Source organism: Alligator sinensis, unplaced genomic scaffold (assembly GCF_000455745.1).
Source record: "Alligator sinensis unplaced genomic scaffold, ASM45574v1 scaffold301_2, whole genome shotgun sequence".
NCBI classification, from domain to species: domain Eukaryota; kingdom Metazoa; phylum Chordata; order Crocodylia; family Alligatoridae; genus Alligator; species Alligator sinensis.
In genome coordinates, this window is record NW_005841874.1 from 1,733,013 (window position 1) to 1,750,682 (window position 17,670).

At 41.9% G+C, this 17,670-nt stretch overlaps 1 protein-coding gene across 1 annotated transcript; it reads right to left on the reverse strand.

Moving 5' to 3' along the window:
• Positions 1 to 528: 528 nt before the first annotated feature.
• On the reverse strand, positions 529 to 17,664 carry RFC4 (replication factor C subunit 4). The gene is made up of 10 exons (XM_014527833.2): positions 17,611 to 17,664; positions 17,329 to 17,407; positions 10,537 to 10,616; positions 8,449 to 8,568; positions 7,397 to 7,540; positions 6,979 to 7,099; positions 5,635 to 5,760; positions 3,692 to 3,772; positions 1,689 to 1,805; positions 529 to 759 (listed from the first exon to the last, which is right to left on the reverse strand). Exons 2-10 carry the CDS (start codon positions 17,353 to 17,355, stop codon positions 664 to 666), a joined length of 912 nt encoding a protein of 303 aa, XP_014383319.1. The 5' UTR covers positions 17,356 to 17,407; positions 17,611 to 17,664; the 3' UTR covers positions 529 to 663.
• Positions 17,665 to 17,670: the final 6 nt, after the last annotated feature.

Genomic DNA, 17,670 nt, shown 5'->3' on the forward strand with positions numbered 1-17,670 from the left:
GGGGGGAAGGGGATGGGCACTCAGATCACTGTGTCATTAGGCAGGAGGGGTTTTGAGAAACTAGCTACAAGCTTCTTTTAGTCCCACCGAGTAGTTTCATTAGCAGTCTCACTCAAGGTTACCTACCACAATGGTTCACCAAGCCTAGAGATGCCAATATGGAATTCTCTGTCCTAACAGATGGGTAATGCCAATTGAGCAGAGAAAAATGTACTTCTCCTTAACTCTCCAGCAGTGGACTTGCAAAGATAGGGGTGTTTTCTTTCCTGAAACAATCTGGCCTTAAAGTTCTGTCCTTCAATTCTATCGTACAGCTTTGAATATTTTGTAAAGCTTGACACCTAGGCCATGGTGTCAGACAACCATTCTACCATCCCAATGGGAGACAGGACACGCTGAACTAAACCTCTGCAGTTCCTTCAACTTCTGCTAAGTAGATCGAGCATGTGGAAGCACTTCTTCAGAGCACTGTCCCAACTACTGAAATATGGGCAAAGCAAGATGTTAAAATCATGAAACCAATTTTTCAGCTGCTAGCCTTCTGCCGCGTTTTATTACAAAACTATACCAAAAAGTAGAAAATAGATGAGCCACCACTGAAAGCAAAACCAAAAGCAATCAAAAGATCTTCAGTTTTGAGCTAAAACAGTTCTTTGTGAAAAACTAGCTGTTCTGAGTCAGCTGCTGCATCATGATGGCACAGAGGCTAATCAGCTGCAAGTACTCATCAGCACCATCAGCCAGGCATTTGTCCACATCCTGAAAATAAGGAGATAAAAAAAAATTATAATCCATTTAAAAATGAGAAGGGCTCTCCACTACTTCGCCACTGGTTACATGAGTTACAACATGCAACTCATGTAACTTCTCAACCTTTTTTTGACTCGAGATGCCACTCAGGAAGTGGCAGCTCTTATCTTTTACTCATTGTTTGATTGAATTCAGAAAGATCACAAGAGGTAAGAATATTTCCAACACTCTGCATTCCTACTTGAAATCTCTGGGCAAATCGTGTTTGCACACCTAATACTGCTAATGTGTGACACCTCAAGGCACCCTTGAAAGGACATCAAGGCATCCTAGTTGAAAAATCACCAAGGTATAATCCAGCCACCATAACAAGCATTATCTCATTTCTTAGAACTAGCATTTGGAGAATGAGAACATTTTTAAATCTGGAAGAGCTGCTTCTAGTTTCCTGCAACCATTGCATCATGCAAGCAACTGGAACACTTAAGATCTGTACAGGTCCCCACCACAGTCTATGGTTCTAATTCTTTCATTTAAAATAATTCAGTGTTGCCTTACTCACAAGTCGGTCTTATTTCCTCCAGAAAGACTGGTGAGATGGCACTGACACACACACACACACACACACACCCCCCCCCCCACCCCCTCTGGCTCCAAGAGATTCTCAGCAACCTCCCACTTACAGAAAGTGATTTAATGGTGACTCTAGCAACTGAACCAAAGCTGTAAGAATCCCCATTGAACTTGGGAAGTGTGCCCCAGCCATATGAGCTTGTCACTTCTTTGTTCCATTGTGAAAGTATTCAGATGAATCAAGAGGCACAGCTGCTGAGTGCAACCCAATAATGACTTTGATGGGGGTGGGAAAGGCGAAGGGAGTGTGTGCAGAAGTGCACCACTATGTTAACAGAAAGGAATTTGAATAAATGGAGACTTACAGCAAGTTTCTCTGCTATTGTGGATTTTTGCTTGTCACTGAGATCTTCGCTCTCAACAATAACATCATGGAGCTGGTTGACAAGCTGACTAGCGGCATACCCCTCATTTATCAGATTCTGGACCAGGATGGAGAAAATGAAAACAAGGCACCATTAATCTTAAGACTTCTAAGTAGTAACACAATGCATCACAACATAACATTTCAAATACCATCAAGACTATTTTAAAACTTCACTGAGTCAGAGAGTTTACTGTGTGTGTTTCTGAGTAAGAGGCATTTAAACCAGTCAATATAGAAGTCTACCAGATCTCCATTTGAATTAGCAGTTTATTTAACTATCAAAAGGAAAAAGCTTACCTCAGACTTGCAAAGTTTCTTTAAAGTGGGCAATGGTTATCTCATTCAAAATAATGCTTTTTAGCAAAGGGAATTAATGGCCAACTTGTATAAACACCACTCACTGTTACAGGGTACGCCCTCAAACAAGAGCTAAAAAGTAACCTCATGCAGTCAAACCTAACAATCTGTAAATAAAACAAAAGTAGGTGTCCTCTCTTGTGGGATGGGGAATAGACCCATTTTATAAGCTGAAGGATCCTTATTTGTATGTTCAGATCCTGGTGAATACACCTTGAATACAGGGGTGGCCAGCCTGCAGCATGATTGCCACTAGTTCAATTGGCAGGTGGCATGTAGGGCATGGAGCAGAAAGCAGAGCAGCTGATGGGGCAGAGGAAGGGGGTCAGAGTGATGCTCAAGGAGGGCACGGGGATTAATTTGTGGCACACCTGCCAAAGACTGACCCCCACTGTGGGATAGCATACATCTCCACAGACTCCCTCTCAGGAGTTTTTAAATCTAGTAGAGAACAGGAACAGTACCACCAGATTAGTCCAAGCGTCTTAACACAAGTCTTAAAAGAACAAAAGTATCCCATGTCATCTTGGATTGTTACCTACTAGGCTCACTGTTTGCGAAAGAGAAGGGCAGTACATATACCAACCTACAGGTCTACAGCAACCAAAGAGAGTAATGTGCTCACCCACACTGCTTCTGCAGAGAGGAAGAATCCCCTTTTCCCCTATAGCACATCCCTTCTCCCCCTCCATGTCATGATGCAGCATTCCTTCCTGTGTCAAGTTCCAGTTTAAAAGCTTTGTCCGAGTCCCCTTTAAGCTTGTATAGGAAAAAATGCCTATCACCTTCAAGGAGTCTAAAGTTTTGGGGCTTTTTAAAGTGAGGTTGATAGCAAAGACAGATTAATTTCTCTCTCAACATATATAGATCTGGTTTTTCTCCTTTACAGTGAAGCTATTTCTATTCACTGCAATGTGCACTAGGCTTACCCCTAATGTTCTATAGAGTAAATGCTGAAGGCTATTTTTAGACAAGCAGTTACAACTCAGCAATTTACAGCATGCACCAAATACCATTTATAAAAAATACAGGATAGAGACTTCTGCTGATCACCCTAGAACATATTTGTGAGGCACTGGATTGTACCCACAAAAAGTTAATGGTCTAAAGTCTTCAGTGATCAACAGTTTCAAAGCCCCAAGCAGAGCTGAGTTTGCCTCAATTATTACTATTAGTTTGGGTTTTTTCCCCCCCTCTCTAAAATTGAGCAGGATAGCATCACATGTTATCAGTTTAACACGAGGCAAAGGCCACTGTTAAATTTTAAAGCAAGGAGGAGTTCTTCTTACCTTAAAAAAAGTGTTCTCCTTCAGATCAAGGTTTAAGGTCACTGGACTGATTAATGTCAAGAAGCTTGTATTACATTTGCACTGTAACTGCTCTAAGGACAAATAAGTTTTCAACTTCAACCTGCTAACAGGAGTCCTATTATCTAAATTTATATACTGCACAGCTAGCCCAAAGTGATTAGGACAGCAAGACTAGATGAAACAGCCTAATATTAAAACAACTCCCCTTGGTTTAAATTGCTTGGAATTCAGTTGCTGCAAGACCAATGAGAGAGACAAGGATAAAGAAGTGTACCTTTGTTACTGTTTCCAGCTTTTCAAAAGAGCCACTTCGACAGGCAGCAAGAAGTCCATGGATTGCTTCTTTAGGGACCACCTACAAGAGGAAGTCACAAACAGTTAATTTGGGTCATGATTACATACTATCACTAAAGTATTGACCCCAAATAACATTCATCCAGTTGAGTGCCAGAACTGTTCCTTCAGGGATAATATTCTTCCCCGTTTCAGCTACTCAACCCTCCAAGCAAACTATCAAGTTTGATACCAAGACCACTCGAGCCTAATTATATTTTGATAGTCGTACTCCATCTTGGTGACATTAGTTCTGTAGCATTATATAGTCCCTGTTTTGCCAGCCCCACCGTTACATATCAAAGGACATAACCATCTAAACAGAGCGTGGATGAATAAGCCACTACTTGAACGGGTTCAATTTCTTTCATTTCTGTTGCATGATCTAGCAAAACAGCAAATCCATTCCCGTCTTGTTAAGCAGCATAGATGTGGAAAATTAAAGCAATTAAACCAAGCCTGAAGCAACTAAACGATCAGTCAGCAAATCGGAAGATATGAGGACTATTAGAACAGATTAAAGTTGCTTCAACTGTGTTAGCAGATATTGCCATCTTTTGCTTTGCACCCACGATTCCCGATGGAAAGGCTGTCACCAACGAAAGCTCGCGTCTCTGACCAAGTTAGTCTCTAAGGGGGCACTCTGCCCGCCTCCAGACTAACATGGCTAACTACCTCTCTTCCTGCACATTTTCCTTCCATCAACTGCTCTAAATGTTTTCTATTCCAATGCTAGCAATAACAACATACGACCTAGACCTTAATCTGCACCTGTGTACAATGCTGAAGTTCCTCTAATTATTAGCAGGATTCAAGTATATAACTGAAGTTTAATGTCCATAAGAGCACACAAACTAGCTAGATACTCTCCTTTGCTGTTAAAATTATTTTACTTTCAGGTTTCTTAATTCCAGAGGGAATTTCAGTGACATTTAGCTGTTTTATACAGCTAGTGATACAAATCTCACCCCAAGGGGAAAAAACTAGCAACAAAGTAGCTTTGTTTCATTAGCCTGACTTTCAAAATATTCATTGGAATTTAAGTAGCTTCTGCTCCCTTCCCCTCAAAAAACAAGCCTGGGACACCCACAGCACTAGCAAAATTAGCTGTGAAGGGAAGCATGTCTAACACAGACATCCAGCTTTAATACCCTGTTCACTTTTCAGCTCCTTTACTTTTGTCTCCCAATTTCCTACTTTTAAGAGATCAGTGTCACATTGCCATAGCAACACTTTCACAATGAAATTTTAAGTTTTCCCCTAAGGTTTCCACCATCCCCGTCAGCATTATCCGGATAATAATCTTAAAAAGAAAACTGCTGTACAGCTAGAAAGCAAAAGCCACTTTACTTAAATGAACACCATCAGTTTTTCTAAACTAGAACTAGAATAGTTCTTTTGTAAACCAGTCCCCTGAAGCATTTCCAATCCAAGTTTTGCAGCATTGTTAGTGCACAGGCATCTGAGAGACTGATTTAGTCCATTTTAGTTGTCCAGCTTCAGTGCAAAGAATGAAATGCATAACCGCTTAAAATAAGTTAAGTGTTCAAAATTCAGTTAGAGTAATCTAAGGTTATTTTAGAGAATTTCCATTGCATCTGTCCCCAGTTAAAAACTGTGTTTAAAATGTGTAAACACAACAGTTTTGAAGTTACTAGGTGCAGGAACCTGTCCTTTGATAGCTATGCAGAACTGTACAATATTCAAAAGTAAATTGAACATTAATTAAGAACAGTGATACTCAGAGTTAGCAAACATTCTAGATAGAGGAAGGAACTATATTGACTAAAACTGCTATTTTTATGATCAGAAAAATAATTAACGTAAAACTATATTAAGTTACAGGCAAAACAACAAACATCATGCATCACTGCGATAGCCTACCCCAGCAATTTCGGTGACAACCTTCTCTGTGATCTCTTTCCCACCTGTTAATCGAGTAGCACTTTGAAGAAATGTGATTGCTTTTCTTAAGTCTCCTTCTGACGCTTGAACAAGGTAAGATATTGCCTGAGGAATAGCAGGAAATAAGTAACAGGCTATATTGTCAATGTTAGTTCAAAATGAAGAACACTTGGGGTGACCCAATTTAACAAACATGAATCTTGCAACTTCCTAAAGTATGCACAACAGGTCCTACCATTTTGTACAACGTAGTTCCATCTGCATACACAGATCCCAATGTAAATGCAGTTATAAGTTTAAAGTAGGAAACAATTAGCAGGAAAAAAATCTTATCATTGGTTATAAATACACAGCTGGGCATCCATCAAATTATTTCTGCATTGTAACTGAAACGAGGCCTAACACACAAGGCTTAATCTCACATCTCAGATACCTATACTGTCCATCCACGCCCACCATCTTTATTAATCCTTTGTTTCAAATGTAAAGGAACAACTGCACAAAAGAAATAAGACTACTGTTCAGTTCAGAGAATACCAAATACTTGAACTTTCAGGTATCTGCGAGTAGTCTCCCACTGGCACATACTAAATCCCAAGTTTTTCATTCTCTTCAAGGACTAGCAAATAGCTATATGCACCTACCTTGCCCAGCATTTACTTTGTATAAGGATGTAAACAAGTGTTACAGTCAGATCATGTCATACCAGTAAAACAGTGCTGAGGAAAAAATATTTACAATTCCACCCAGTAATCTGTTCTTTGTTTAAAAAAAAAAAAGTGTCTAAATCTGCTTAAATTTAAGTGAATTCAAAGAGTTTTAGTTCTGAGGCACATCCCCCAATATTTTTAAATCCAGCATACCTGAAAAAAAGTCAGGCAGGAAGATTATTAGAAGATCTATTAATTTGTTAGCCACAATAAAATTTGCATGCAAGAAATACGAAACCTGAATAGGCAGAAGCACACTCCAAGAGACATCCATCCTGCTTTTTCTATTCACAATTACTGCACCTTTGTACATTAATGGGATTATATTTTAGGATACAGCAGGGCTCAACCTTAGGAAACTGAGCACAGAACTAGGAGTCCAGTGATTCTGTTGTCATTCTTCCTCTGACAGACTCCTCTGGCCCTGGGAAAGCAACTGAAACTTACTCCATCCAAACAAAGATGCTACTTAAATTAACATATGTACTAAACTTAGTAATAGCTTTGGCTCAGCAGAATGGATTTAGGAAAGCAGTACCTATTCACCCCTTTCACTGCACTGTGATTATGCACTAGATATAGCAATAAGCCTACATAGTGACATTGCAATTACCTCACTGCTGATTTTCACATTTTCCTTTTCAGAAATATCTAGTAGTCTCTGTTCCTGAATTTTATCTGAAAGAGGCTTGAAACGGAATTTGGAGCATCGAGACGTCAAGGGTTCAATTATCCTGGAAAAGATACATATTTTTAAATGTACAGTTGAATGTTCATTCAAATAACTCCACAGAAATCCATCAGCTGAGACTACTGAAGTAGTAAGAGACAAAGCCTCAAAACCATAACACTTTAGGAATAAGATGAAGGAGGAACAACCATTTAAACTGATCGGTTGTATTACACCTTGTATTTTCAAGCACAGAAAACTGTTTCTCAAATTACAAGTTAAACAGCAGACTATCAGAAGGTAAGACTACAGTTAGGAAAGCCACATTTTTATTGCCCATGGAAGCAAAGGCAATACAAACCTGCTGATGTAGTTACAAATAAGACAGAAACGTGTTGTTTTAGATTCCTTCTCCATAGTGCGTCTTAAGGCTGCCTGTGCTGCTGAGGTCATAGAATCTGCTTCATCCAGGATCACAATCTTGAATGGAGGACAAACCTTTCCACTAAAAAACAAACCAACCAAAAGTTCTTCATTCAGTGAAACATTCAATTGTTGAAGTATAATCTGCATTAATATTTAAAAGTCAGCACCTTGTTGTATAGTGCCATCGTTACCTGTAGTCAGTAACAGGAAAAACAAATGAAGTACCATTTAGTTTTGCTAATCCATAACAAAATCTAGACAAAGAACTAATAAATGCAACAAGGCAACTGTATTCAAGTTTCTTGGCTGCAAGACTGCAACCCGAGTTAGCAAAGATTCCTCTGAAATTCTTATTCAGGAATACAATTACTTCCTGTGACAGCTTACACGATTTTTTTTTTTTTTTTTTTTTTTTTGCAGGCTTCCTAGATCTTCTGACATTTAAACATCTTCAGAAGGCAACTTTCAGTATATGACATGGGACCATGTCCTTACAACTGATCTGGGCCTTCTATTCCCCGCCACTTTCCAAATTACTTTCCTGAACCTGTCACTCATTTGTGTTGCCTAATACATTCCCACACCACTCCTTAGCCTATAATCAACTGGCAGCAAATTTGTCACAAATTATGAAAGTTACTCTCACACTAAGTATTTAGTCATTCAGCATTTGCAGGCATGTATACTGAATTACTAAGTCCAAAATGCTATTGCACTTGAGATCAGGTCCATTCTCTCCGGGGGGATTCTCCATAGGGCCTTTAATACCAGGTGCTCATAAGCACCAGAAGCAGCAGCCTTGACATGCAGCTTGCTTCAGTCCAACTCAAAAGCAGTCTGATTTGTGCAGACTAGGGGCTTCTTGGCCTTCCTGTCCCCTGGCTCATATGAAGGTTATAAAATTAAGGTCGATTAGATAATCACAAGTTTTGTAGTACGGGAGAAATACAATATGTTGAATAGAGCTGCTTTTGATCACATGCTTACTCTGAACGGTTTCCAGATACAGTTAGCTGAGCAAAAGCCTTCACTTTTTCTCGAATCACTTGTATTCCACGTTCATCAGAAGCATTTAACTCAAGAACTCTCTGCCGAAACAGTTCAGGCCTGTAAAGTATGTATAACATGACATATTAACTGCTAGATGTTGACAGTGGCTTATTAACATGCAAAACAATCTTGTAAACATTCAGGTTGTGATTTTTGAACTCTAGTATCATTCTTGCTAGTGCTACCAAACAGTCGTCATCTTGCTTATGGCAGACTGTTAAATTCCAAGTCACATGGGGCCTAGAATTCCATAATCTGTATCAACGATCTTGTCCCTTAGACTTCAGAGAACAATTAAACCTAGGTTTACACCACTCCTCCAGACAAAAAAAGTTGAAGCAAAGTCTAAGAAACCCGATTTTTTACATATATATTTTGTTCATTTCCACATGCAGGCTGTAAACAGAATAATTGGTAAACCCCACCATGCAGGCAGCAACAGTACCTTTGCAGTCATCATACTTCCAGGATTCATGATACTAAAGATTAAATTTAAAATACAAACAGTTGTGCTAAAACAAGTTTTCCATTTCATTCATAGAACTACTGCTCAAAGACTATATCACAAGTTTCCAGAAGCCTCTACACCTCAGAAACAGTTTTAGGACCAATTTGGAGTTTCTTCCAACTGTTAAAATTACTTCTAACCTGTTCTCATCTTAAACCAGGGGTGGGCAAAATGCAGCTTGGGCGCCAGATGCAGCCCGCCAGGCCATTCTATCCGGCCCACGGAGCCCCTAAAAAAAAAATATGTAGAAAATTAATATTTATCTGCCCCCGGCTGCCTTTAATGTGGCCCTCAATGGCTTGCCAAAACTCAGTAAGCGGCTCTCCACCCGAAATATCTGCCCACTCCCATCTTGAACCATGGAACCTATAAAAGGACATGACACTTTTAACTTGGAGAAGCAGTAGTCAAACTAATAAAATCCTGCAAGACAAGAGCTGAATGGCAGGCCAATTCAGCCAGTCACTTTCCCTTTGGTTTATAAGCTACTCAAGTCTCCAGTCAAACAAGCAAACAAAAAAACAATACACACACGAGCCAACAATACACATCAAATTAAGAAGAAACAAAGCAGGGGGTGCACAAACTGTTCTTTTAAAATCCCTAGATATCATATTCAAACAAAACTGCCTTCAGTGCCCCATCAGACATCACCTAAAATATTCATTTCTGCTTGAGAACAACCTGACCACCATCCTCACCACCATTTCTAGGTAGGCGAGAAGATACCCGTTTCCATTTCTGACCGACTCCCATGGCTCCCTTCAGACAACCTGCGCCTTAATTCTTCCATTATACAGCTGATCATCAGTTTTCCTTGTATTCACCAAGTACAGTAAGCTCTAAACACCAAGGATTTTGATCAATTATTTTTAACTGAAACTAAAAATCAGTTTTAGATGCAGGCAACCTTTCCTCCTCTTATTCTTTTCTGCTTTAAGTATGTAGGTTCACCACTGTGCAAGGGCTGTGGCTGCATGGCTGGCCAACTCACTGCACTGCCTTGAAACTGAATATTGCACAGAATCTAGTGACTTACCATCAACCTGAAGGAAAAAAATATCCTGATGATATCAGCACAGAACCGCCGAATCCAAGATGTCATACCCAAAGCCACATAACAAGAACCAAGAACATGCTGACAAGTCAAGGCTAAGAGACACCAGGGAAACTTTCAAGGGGAGGAAAGCGTCCAGGAAGAAAAAGTAGAACAGACACCTGCTTCTGCTTCCACCACCACCCACTCCTCCATGCTCTCATCCCCTTAACACAGCATTATGAGGCAAAGTAAACTGCTTTTCTTGTCAACAGCCCTCTCTCCACAGTATCAGATAGTTCATAATGAAATGCAAATTTGCTGGGCATTGCAAATGAGAGTTAACCTAAAATTTAGATCCTTATAAACTACAAACCACATAAAATTAGAACTGGCAGTAACTAAAAGTACTAAAGCATATCGCAGGGTTGGCAAGCTTTTGAACAGTCACTTAAGCAATGGCAATTAGATTCCAACTTACCCATAAAGTTCTCTGGCTGCTGCCAAAATAGTGGAAGTCTTTCCCGTTCCAGGAGGGCCATAGAACAAAAGATTGGGAAGCTGAAATGCAGAGCGAGAAGAGAAACTCTATACAGCACAAGTTACTGATGCCTCTCTGAACGAGTTAGTCCATAAGGTGCCCCCTGCCATGCTGGGTGCATCACAGTTAATGTACAGGCATTTCTACCCCACTTAGTGTACAATCCAAGCACCAGTACAGCACAGAGACTAGGTGGCCGTGCAATACCAAATCCTTCATTTCTAGGCTGCTGGGCACTGCAGGTTGCTGTCAAAAGGAAGGCACAAGCCCAACTCTGTTCCAACAGCTCTATGCTAAACTGCTAGTAGCACCTGACCTAGCAAGTCTGAGGCTAGTTTAAGTGTGACTGCAGTGTAGCAGACAGAAGAGTGACTACCATCACAAGAGTGACTGCAATATAGGCAAATCCCACACAAGGTTTTTAATAGCTGTTCCAGAAGTGTGTGCTGCTTAGTTCTGTTTTCACACAGAGTTTTTAGGAGATTATTGATAGAGTGCCTCAAGAATTGGTCTGAGCCAACTTCATTAAACACTTCACCATAATTAAATTTGCTGTTGGCACAAAGTTGTCAGCACACTGAAGGATCAGAACACCAAGTAGCAAGGACCAGAGCAATAAATATAGGATGAAAGTTATTTGTGTTGTCTTAAGAGTAGATTAGACAAGCACTTTGTATGTGATGGTTTGAGTAGGGATGATCTTGCCTTTATAAGCTTCTTCCAACCCTACTTTTCTATGCATCAGGCAAAGTATTCCCACTATGGCCTCCATGATTTTGTGTACAGGTCAGGTCAGGTCAGCTAAGTTGAGTAGCTAAGTTCAGACTGGAACAGGTGTGGAGAAATGTTGGTAGGTGATCAGGGAACAGAGAGTTTATTCTACAAAAGCAGACTCACAGCTTGGCTCATTTCACCCAGCAAAACAAAGGCAGACAGGGAATATAACAGCTTGCTATAAATAGAGGAGGGGTAAACAGTAGGGATAGAGAAGAGCTATTTAAACTGAGTGACAATTTTGGCACAAAAGCAACTGCATATAAACTGTTCATGACTAAATTTAGGCTGGAAATCAGAAGAAGGTTTGTAATCATCACAGGAGTGAAATTCTGGAACACCCCTTCAGTAGGTTTCTTGCTCCTGCTACTCTAATCTGGTTTTAACATGAAGCCTGATTGTGCCTACGGAGGAAGGGACTTTGTGACCCAGAAGGTCCCTTCAGGTACCACAGTTTATTTCTAGGACCCAACAGTCCCCTCCAACCCATGAAAAGACCAAGCTTCTTATCAGGTCTGATTTCTAGTCCTAAATTACATTTCTATTTTTAAAAGGCTAACTAAAGTTAAAGGTAGATTGCACACACTTGAATGCTGGCTATAGCAGCTATTGCAGACAGAATGGGAACAGTAAGAACCCAGAAATCCAAAAGAGAAAATTACAGGGTATACACTCCTCACAGCTACAGAAAGGATCAGACAAGCATTATTTAGCAACAATCCTTTATCAAGTCTATATAGTTACAGCCAATCTATATATAGTATTTATAAGTATAAAATAATCCATTAAAATCTTGCAATAGTAGATCTTAAAATACCATAATATTTAGAGGTGGACCAATAATATCAGTCCATATTGGATTGGCACCGATAAAAGGGAAATTGACGTTATCACCGTTCGGCTTTTTTAGGCTGGTGTAGCTGATAATATCACCGATAAACGGTGCATGCATGCACACAGCCACAGCAATCATGGAGCCAGGAATGCAGCCCCAGCAGCATGGAGAGCAGTGTCCAGCCAGTAAGGGGAGTGGAACAGGCTGTGCAGATCAAGGCCCCCACAGTGAGGGAGGAAGTGGGGCAGGCTCGGCCCAGCCAGGGCAGAGTGGGGCACAGGATGGAGCCACAGGCAGATTGTCCAGGGAGGCCAGGTGGCTCCCTGCTGCTGCGCGCATCCTTAGGGGTAAGCATGGGGGTGGGGGCCATGTGCTCCCCAGATTTGTGCACGGGGCAAGGACAGGATGCCTGCTGCAGACTTGAGGCCAGGAGCTGTGTTGGCCTCTTCCCGGTGGGGCTATGGCCACCCCAAAATTCTCCACTGCCGACCCTCTCCTCCTCCCTTAGCTTCCCCTCCGAACACCACTACCACCCACCCCAAGCACAGCCCTGGCACAGCCCCCTCCCAGAAAAAGGCTGGCGCAGCCCCTGGCCTTTGTCCCGCACACAAATCCGGGGGCACATACTCCACATGCCTTCCCCAAGGATGTGCGCAGCAGCAGGGAGCCATCCCCCCTCCTCACCCCCAAGACAAACCACCTGCAGTTCCATCCTGTGCCCTGCCCAGGCAAGTGCCTAACCCTGCCCCAGCCCTACTCCCTCCCTCACCATAGGGGCCTCATTCTGCACACCCCCTGCATGCCCCTTCCCACCCTCACATCCCTTCCCCTTCACAGACTTACTGGCCTGCTCTCCAAGCTGCCAGGCTGCATATCAGCTATCAGATGGGTATCAGCCAATATGGCTGGTTAATAATTGGTCATTGGTATCGGCCAAAAAAATCTTTACCAGTGTACTTCTAATATTAATACATATCAGTATATATTTGTCACTGAAACCCCACCTTCTCTAAAAACTCAACTTTCCTGAAGCCATGACTTCAACAGATTCTAAAGACTGTTACATATACAGAGCATCCACCAAGTAATAAAACATCTTTTAAGAACATGCCTTCAAAGATCTGATCAGCAACTAGAAACATCAATCTCTCCCAGAGTGTTTAAGATTGTACTGAGAAGCAGAGATACTTTGAGCGTTTCAATTCTCATGATGCCTCTTTGGATTGAACACTAGGCAGACAGAGCAGGTTCTTTGCAGAGCTTTGTGCTTGGCTTTGTACAATTTGCAGAGCTTTGCACAATTATCTATATCCTCCCAAAGTGTTAAACCATTCCCAGATAATCCTCTGAAAAAGGCATTAGTAAGGAATTTTAATGAGATTCCATGTTTTACTAGTTCTACTTAACTAGCTAAACCCATACTTTAATGTTTGTACTTCAATTTCACTATTTGTTCTTTAGTTCCACTTCTAAATTATCACCAGCATTTACACTGCTTTCCTACAAAGCATAGCCAAATCATTTATATAACTTAATGGCAGTATTTTTAGCAGAACTGTAACCTGATCCAGCCAAGCAGTTTTCAACACTTGCCAGGGGTAAGCTGGGATACCTGTCGGCCTCTTATCCTAATTATGATAAGGTTACAGCTACTGAAAATGGCAGCTCATACTGCAAACCCAGTCTGTTTCTGAAAGTTTGACATGTAGTAAGTTCTTAAGAGCTGGGTATATGGAGAGTAAAGTGAAATTAAGAGCCCTATGACTAGTGGTCTCTAAATATAGTCTCAAAAGATAAACAGAGCTCTGCCAATATGTCGGGATGTAATGCTACATTTGTTTTTCTTACCAAGATCAGACAGCAGCAGCAGCAAAGAAAAAATGGAATCCCTACAGACAGAAACAAAGCGTGCGCACTTATAATTAATTGTGCTCAGCCCGCTATATGCACAGAAGGGAAGCAAAATGTTTCTTACTGCAGACTGAAGCTGATGGGGGGCCTAGCAACTCCCAAAATGTGGCCTAGTACCACTGGTAGTCCACAGGACAGTCATCAGCAGCCCACAAACTACTAGCTTTCCTCATTTTCATCAATGAAGTTAGTGAAAAAATACATTATAAAGTATTCAACATTGTTACATAAGCAACTGCAGTAGATGCCACCGGCAAGAAACAAACTAGGAAGAGGACGCCCATGGAACAATCCTGCTAGTTAAGCATGATCCACACAAAGTTTGGGGACTCAACCTCATCTTCCCCCTGCACAGCAGCAATAAATAGTCAGCAAAGAATCATCTGAGAAGCATGCTTATGAATTCACTGGGGTTCTCTGGAACAGAAACTGGCAGTCTCAGGCTTTATACAATTTTATATCTTGACTTGTTTGTTTGTTTGTTTTAAAAGTCCCGTTCAAAGTAATACAATTAGTATGTTGTTAGTTCTTAAGCTTAGGATAGCTATGTGCTTTTGACATCAAATGGTTTACTCAGTTGGGGCAGCACAGCTACAAGATACAAAACCCGTAGCTATAAATAGGAACTACAGATCAGCTTTTTGACTCAGCAGACAAAGTCAACACTGGTATACCGGACTCAATCCCAGAAATCTAGCTGGTTCAAAAGTGGTATCAGTTTAAACAGCACTGCTCAAAATAGAACAACCCAACCCATGACCTACGCAACGTCATAAGACTGATGTTCCAGGGTGAGCGATAGCTTCCCATGTCTCATTAATATTAACTAGCTGAAACCTGCAAATCATTTGTGATTAAATTTTTATTGCAAAGTATTTCTTTAAATATAGGATTTTTAGTTATCCTTTGACCAAATACTTCAAACAGAATCAAAACTTCTCACCCTCGAAAAGGCTGCATAAAGCTGCCCATGTGTCAACACAGGCTTAGGAATATAAATACATATATTTTTCAAAAGCCTAACCTTGTGACTTGTTTATAGTCATAAGAGGGCCCTTGTACACATGAGGAAATTTCCCCTTTTAGTGGTTTAATTGCCTTTAACGATTTAATTGCATAACAGTGTGCATGTTCGGTGGCATATTTCAATTTAAATGACTTTTTTTACATAGCAAACTAAAGCACATCCTATGCATTTTAGTCTGCTATGTAATAATTAACAGCAATATTCCTCACATGTACAAGGGCTCTATCCAGAGAACGTGGCAGGGACAGTGCATGTGGTGCTGGAGGTCCAGGCGTGCTCATGGAAGCTCAGACTTGGTGAGCTTCCACTACCCCATGCACCATCCCCGCCACCTTCTCTGGCTGCCAGCACACCCAGCCACCCTTCTGCCACCTTCCCAGGGCAGCCAGCCTGTCCCTGGGCATTCCCAGGCAACAGGGACAGTGTGTGGGGTGCTGGAAGCCAGCCAAGCCCAAGCTTCCATGAGCACTCCCGGACTTCCAGGGCCCCATGCACCGTTGGAACCCGCAGGTGCTGCCTGTGAGCTGGGGCTGCTCCAGCACAGCTAGTACCTTGCCCAGGCAGCTTTGGAGGGCACCACCACCACAGAGGGAAGCACCAAAGCCCCCTGCAGCTTGGCCCCAGGCCCCAGCAGGCTCTGGGGAAGGAAGGAAAAATCAAAAAAAAAAAAATCAGGCCCATCACTGCTTTTCTTTCCCCACTTCAGCAGAGGCTGCCTGCTCTGCAGCAGGGCATCCTGGTGCTTCTTTCTAGCTCTGACTTGCTTGCATATCTGTTTGAAATGCCTCAGGATCTATAATAATAACAACACGCTTCTTCCATCTGTCCAGAACACTCCAATTGGTTGTTTCAGTAAGCTTTGTGATTGGCTGCTCAGACAACCAGAATACTCTGGACAGACAGAATACGCCTATTATTATTATTATTATTATTATTATTATAGATAGCTCCTTTATGAGACAAATACAGTCACATTTGAGGATATTATTTAAAATATGGTAGAATTAGGACATAGAATAAGGAACTGGCATTTCAGTGCTTTCAACACATCAGTGTCCTAGAAGTACAAGCTATTGGGATGTATTAAGCAACAAATTTTTATAGTTACACTAGTTTTACTGTCGTGGTACTGCTAAAACAGCTCAAACAATTTCCTTTAATTTTTTTTTTTTTTATTTTATTTTTAATAATTGGAACATCATGTCCCATAAGGGCAAGCTAATACATTCAGTATAAGGGGACTGCAATAGGATACAAAAGTTCCACCATCCAGAACTTTTAGTTCAAGCTGTACTCCAGGAAATAGTCATCATTAAAAGGCTTTTTGAAAACTTATATGGAAGGCTTTCCTTTATTCAGTATTGTTCCTACTTAACATTAACACAAGAATTATTCCCATCAGCTACCTACGGGAAAAAAAAAAAAAATCAGAATTGCTCTCTGAAGTTTAGAGATGTTCTCTGGAATACCAGAGAAGTAGGAAAAGGCTGCAAGTCCGTGCACAGGAGGCAAATATCCTACATTCGAAATGCAAAAATGAGAAGAAAAAAAAAAACTGACAGGAGATTATCAGTAAAGCTTCCAACATTATACTAGAGCAGTGGTCTCCAACCTTTTTAAGTAATCACCTTCGGCATTTAAAAGCAACCCAAGATCTACCGTGCACCACCCCCACCCCACAAGTCTGTGGGGAGGGAGAGCAATCGAGGCAGAGAGAGGAAAAATTATTTGGGGGTACGCCTCCCCAGCAGGTAAGTCGCACCCGGCTGGGGCCCCACTCAACTTACCCCTGCTCCTGCGGCACTGCCCCTCACCGCCGGGGCCTCTATCTAGCCCCTGCCCCTTCTCTCCCCCACGGTCCGACCTGTCCATTGGGGCACACATGTGCATGCACACAGGCACTCAGCCCCCTCGCCCCTCCCCCCAGCTTTGGATCGACTCCAAGATCTACCGGTGGATCAAGATCCACTGGTTGGTGACCTCTGTACTAGAGGGCTAATGGTTTTAGAACTGCTAGAGAGCTAGAAACATCAAAAACGTAACACCGCTCGAGACATGCTGTCGGGAAGCTTGTTCGTTAATGAAAGCCTCATCTAAGGGGTAAGCATTAATACAAGAGCAGCACAGCGCAATGGCAGGAGAGCTATCTGAACGTGCTGCAATGGAGTCGACTGGCCACACTCACATCAGCTCCTTCCAAGGATTTTTTCATCACAGCGACAACTTCGTCCTGGAACGCGATCTCATCCACGCACTTCGGGCGACTGGGTAGGAAGAGAAGCGAGTGCGTTAGCGTTTACTAACTTTTACTGTGTTGTCTGACTAAGGCAGACGTCGCGGGTCACGCAGAGATCACAGCCGAGACTGGGAACGATCCCAGGGTGTGCTCCCAACCGGGGGCCGAACAGCTTCGTGTGAAACCGCCCAAGCTGCAGGCCCGCCCCCTGCGCCTGCCCGCGGCTCTTACTACTTCTCCACCCAAGGCACGGGCTTGAGTCTCTTGCCCTCGCCGCTGCTGCCCCCGCCC

Excerpts from the sequence above, each read along its gene's own strand:
- RFC4 (XM_014527833.2), bottom strand. The coding sequence starts at position 17,355 with ATGAAAAAATCCTTGGAAGGAGCTGAT. Across the intron at positions 1,806-3,691 it reads AGCTGGAAACAGTAACAAAG|AATCTGATAAATGAGGGGTA; the intron begins GTACACTTCTTT and ends ATCCTGGTCCAG. Across the intron at positions 760-1,688 it reads CAATAGCAGAGAAACTTGCT|GATGTGGACAAATGCCTGGC; the intron begins GTAAGTCTCCAT and ends CCTTATTTTCAG.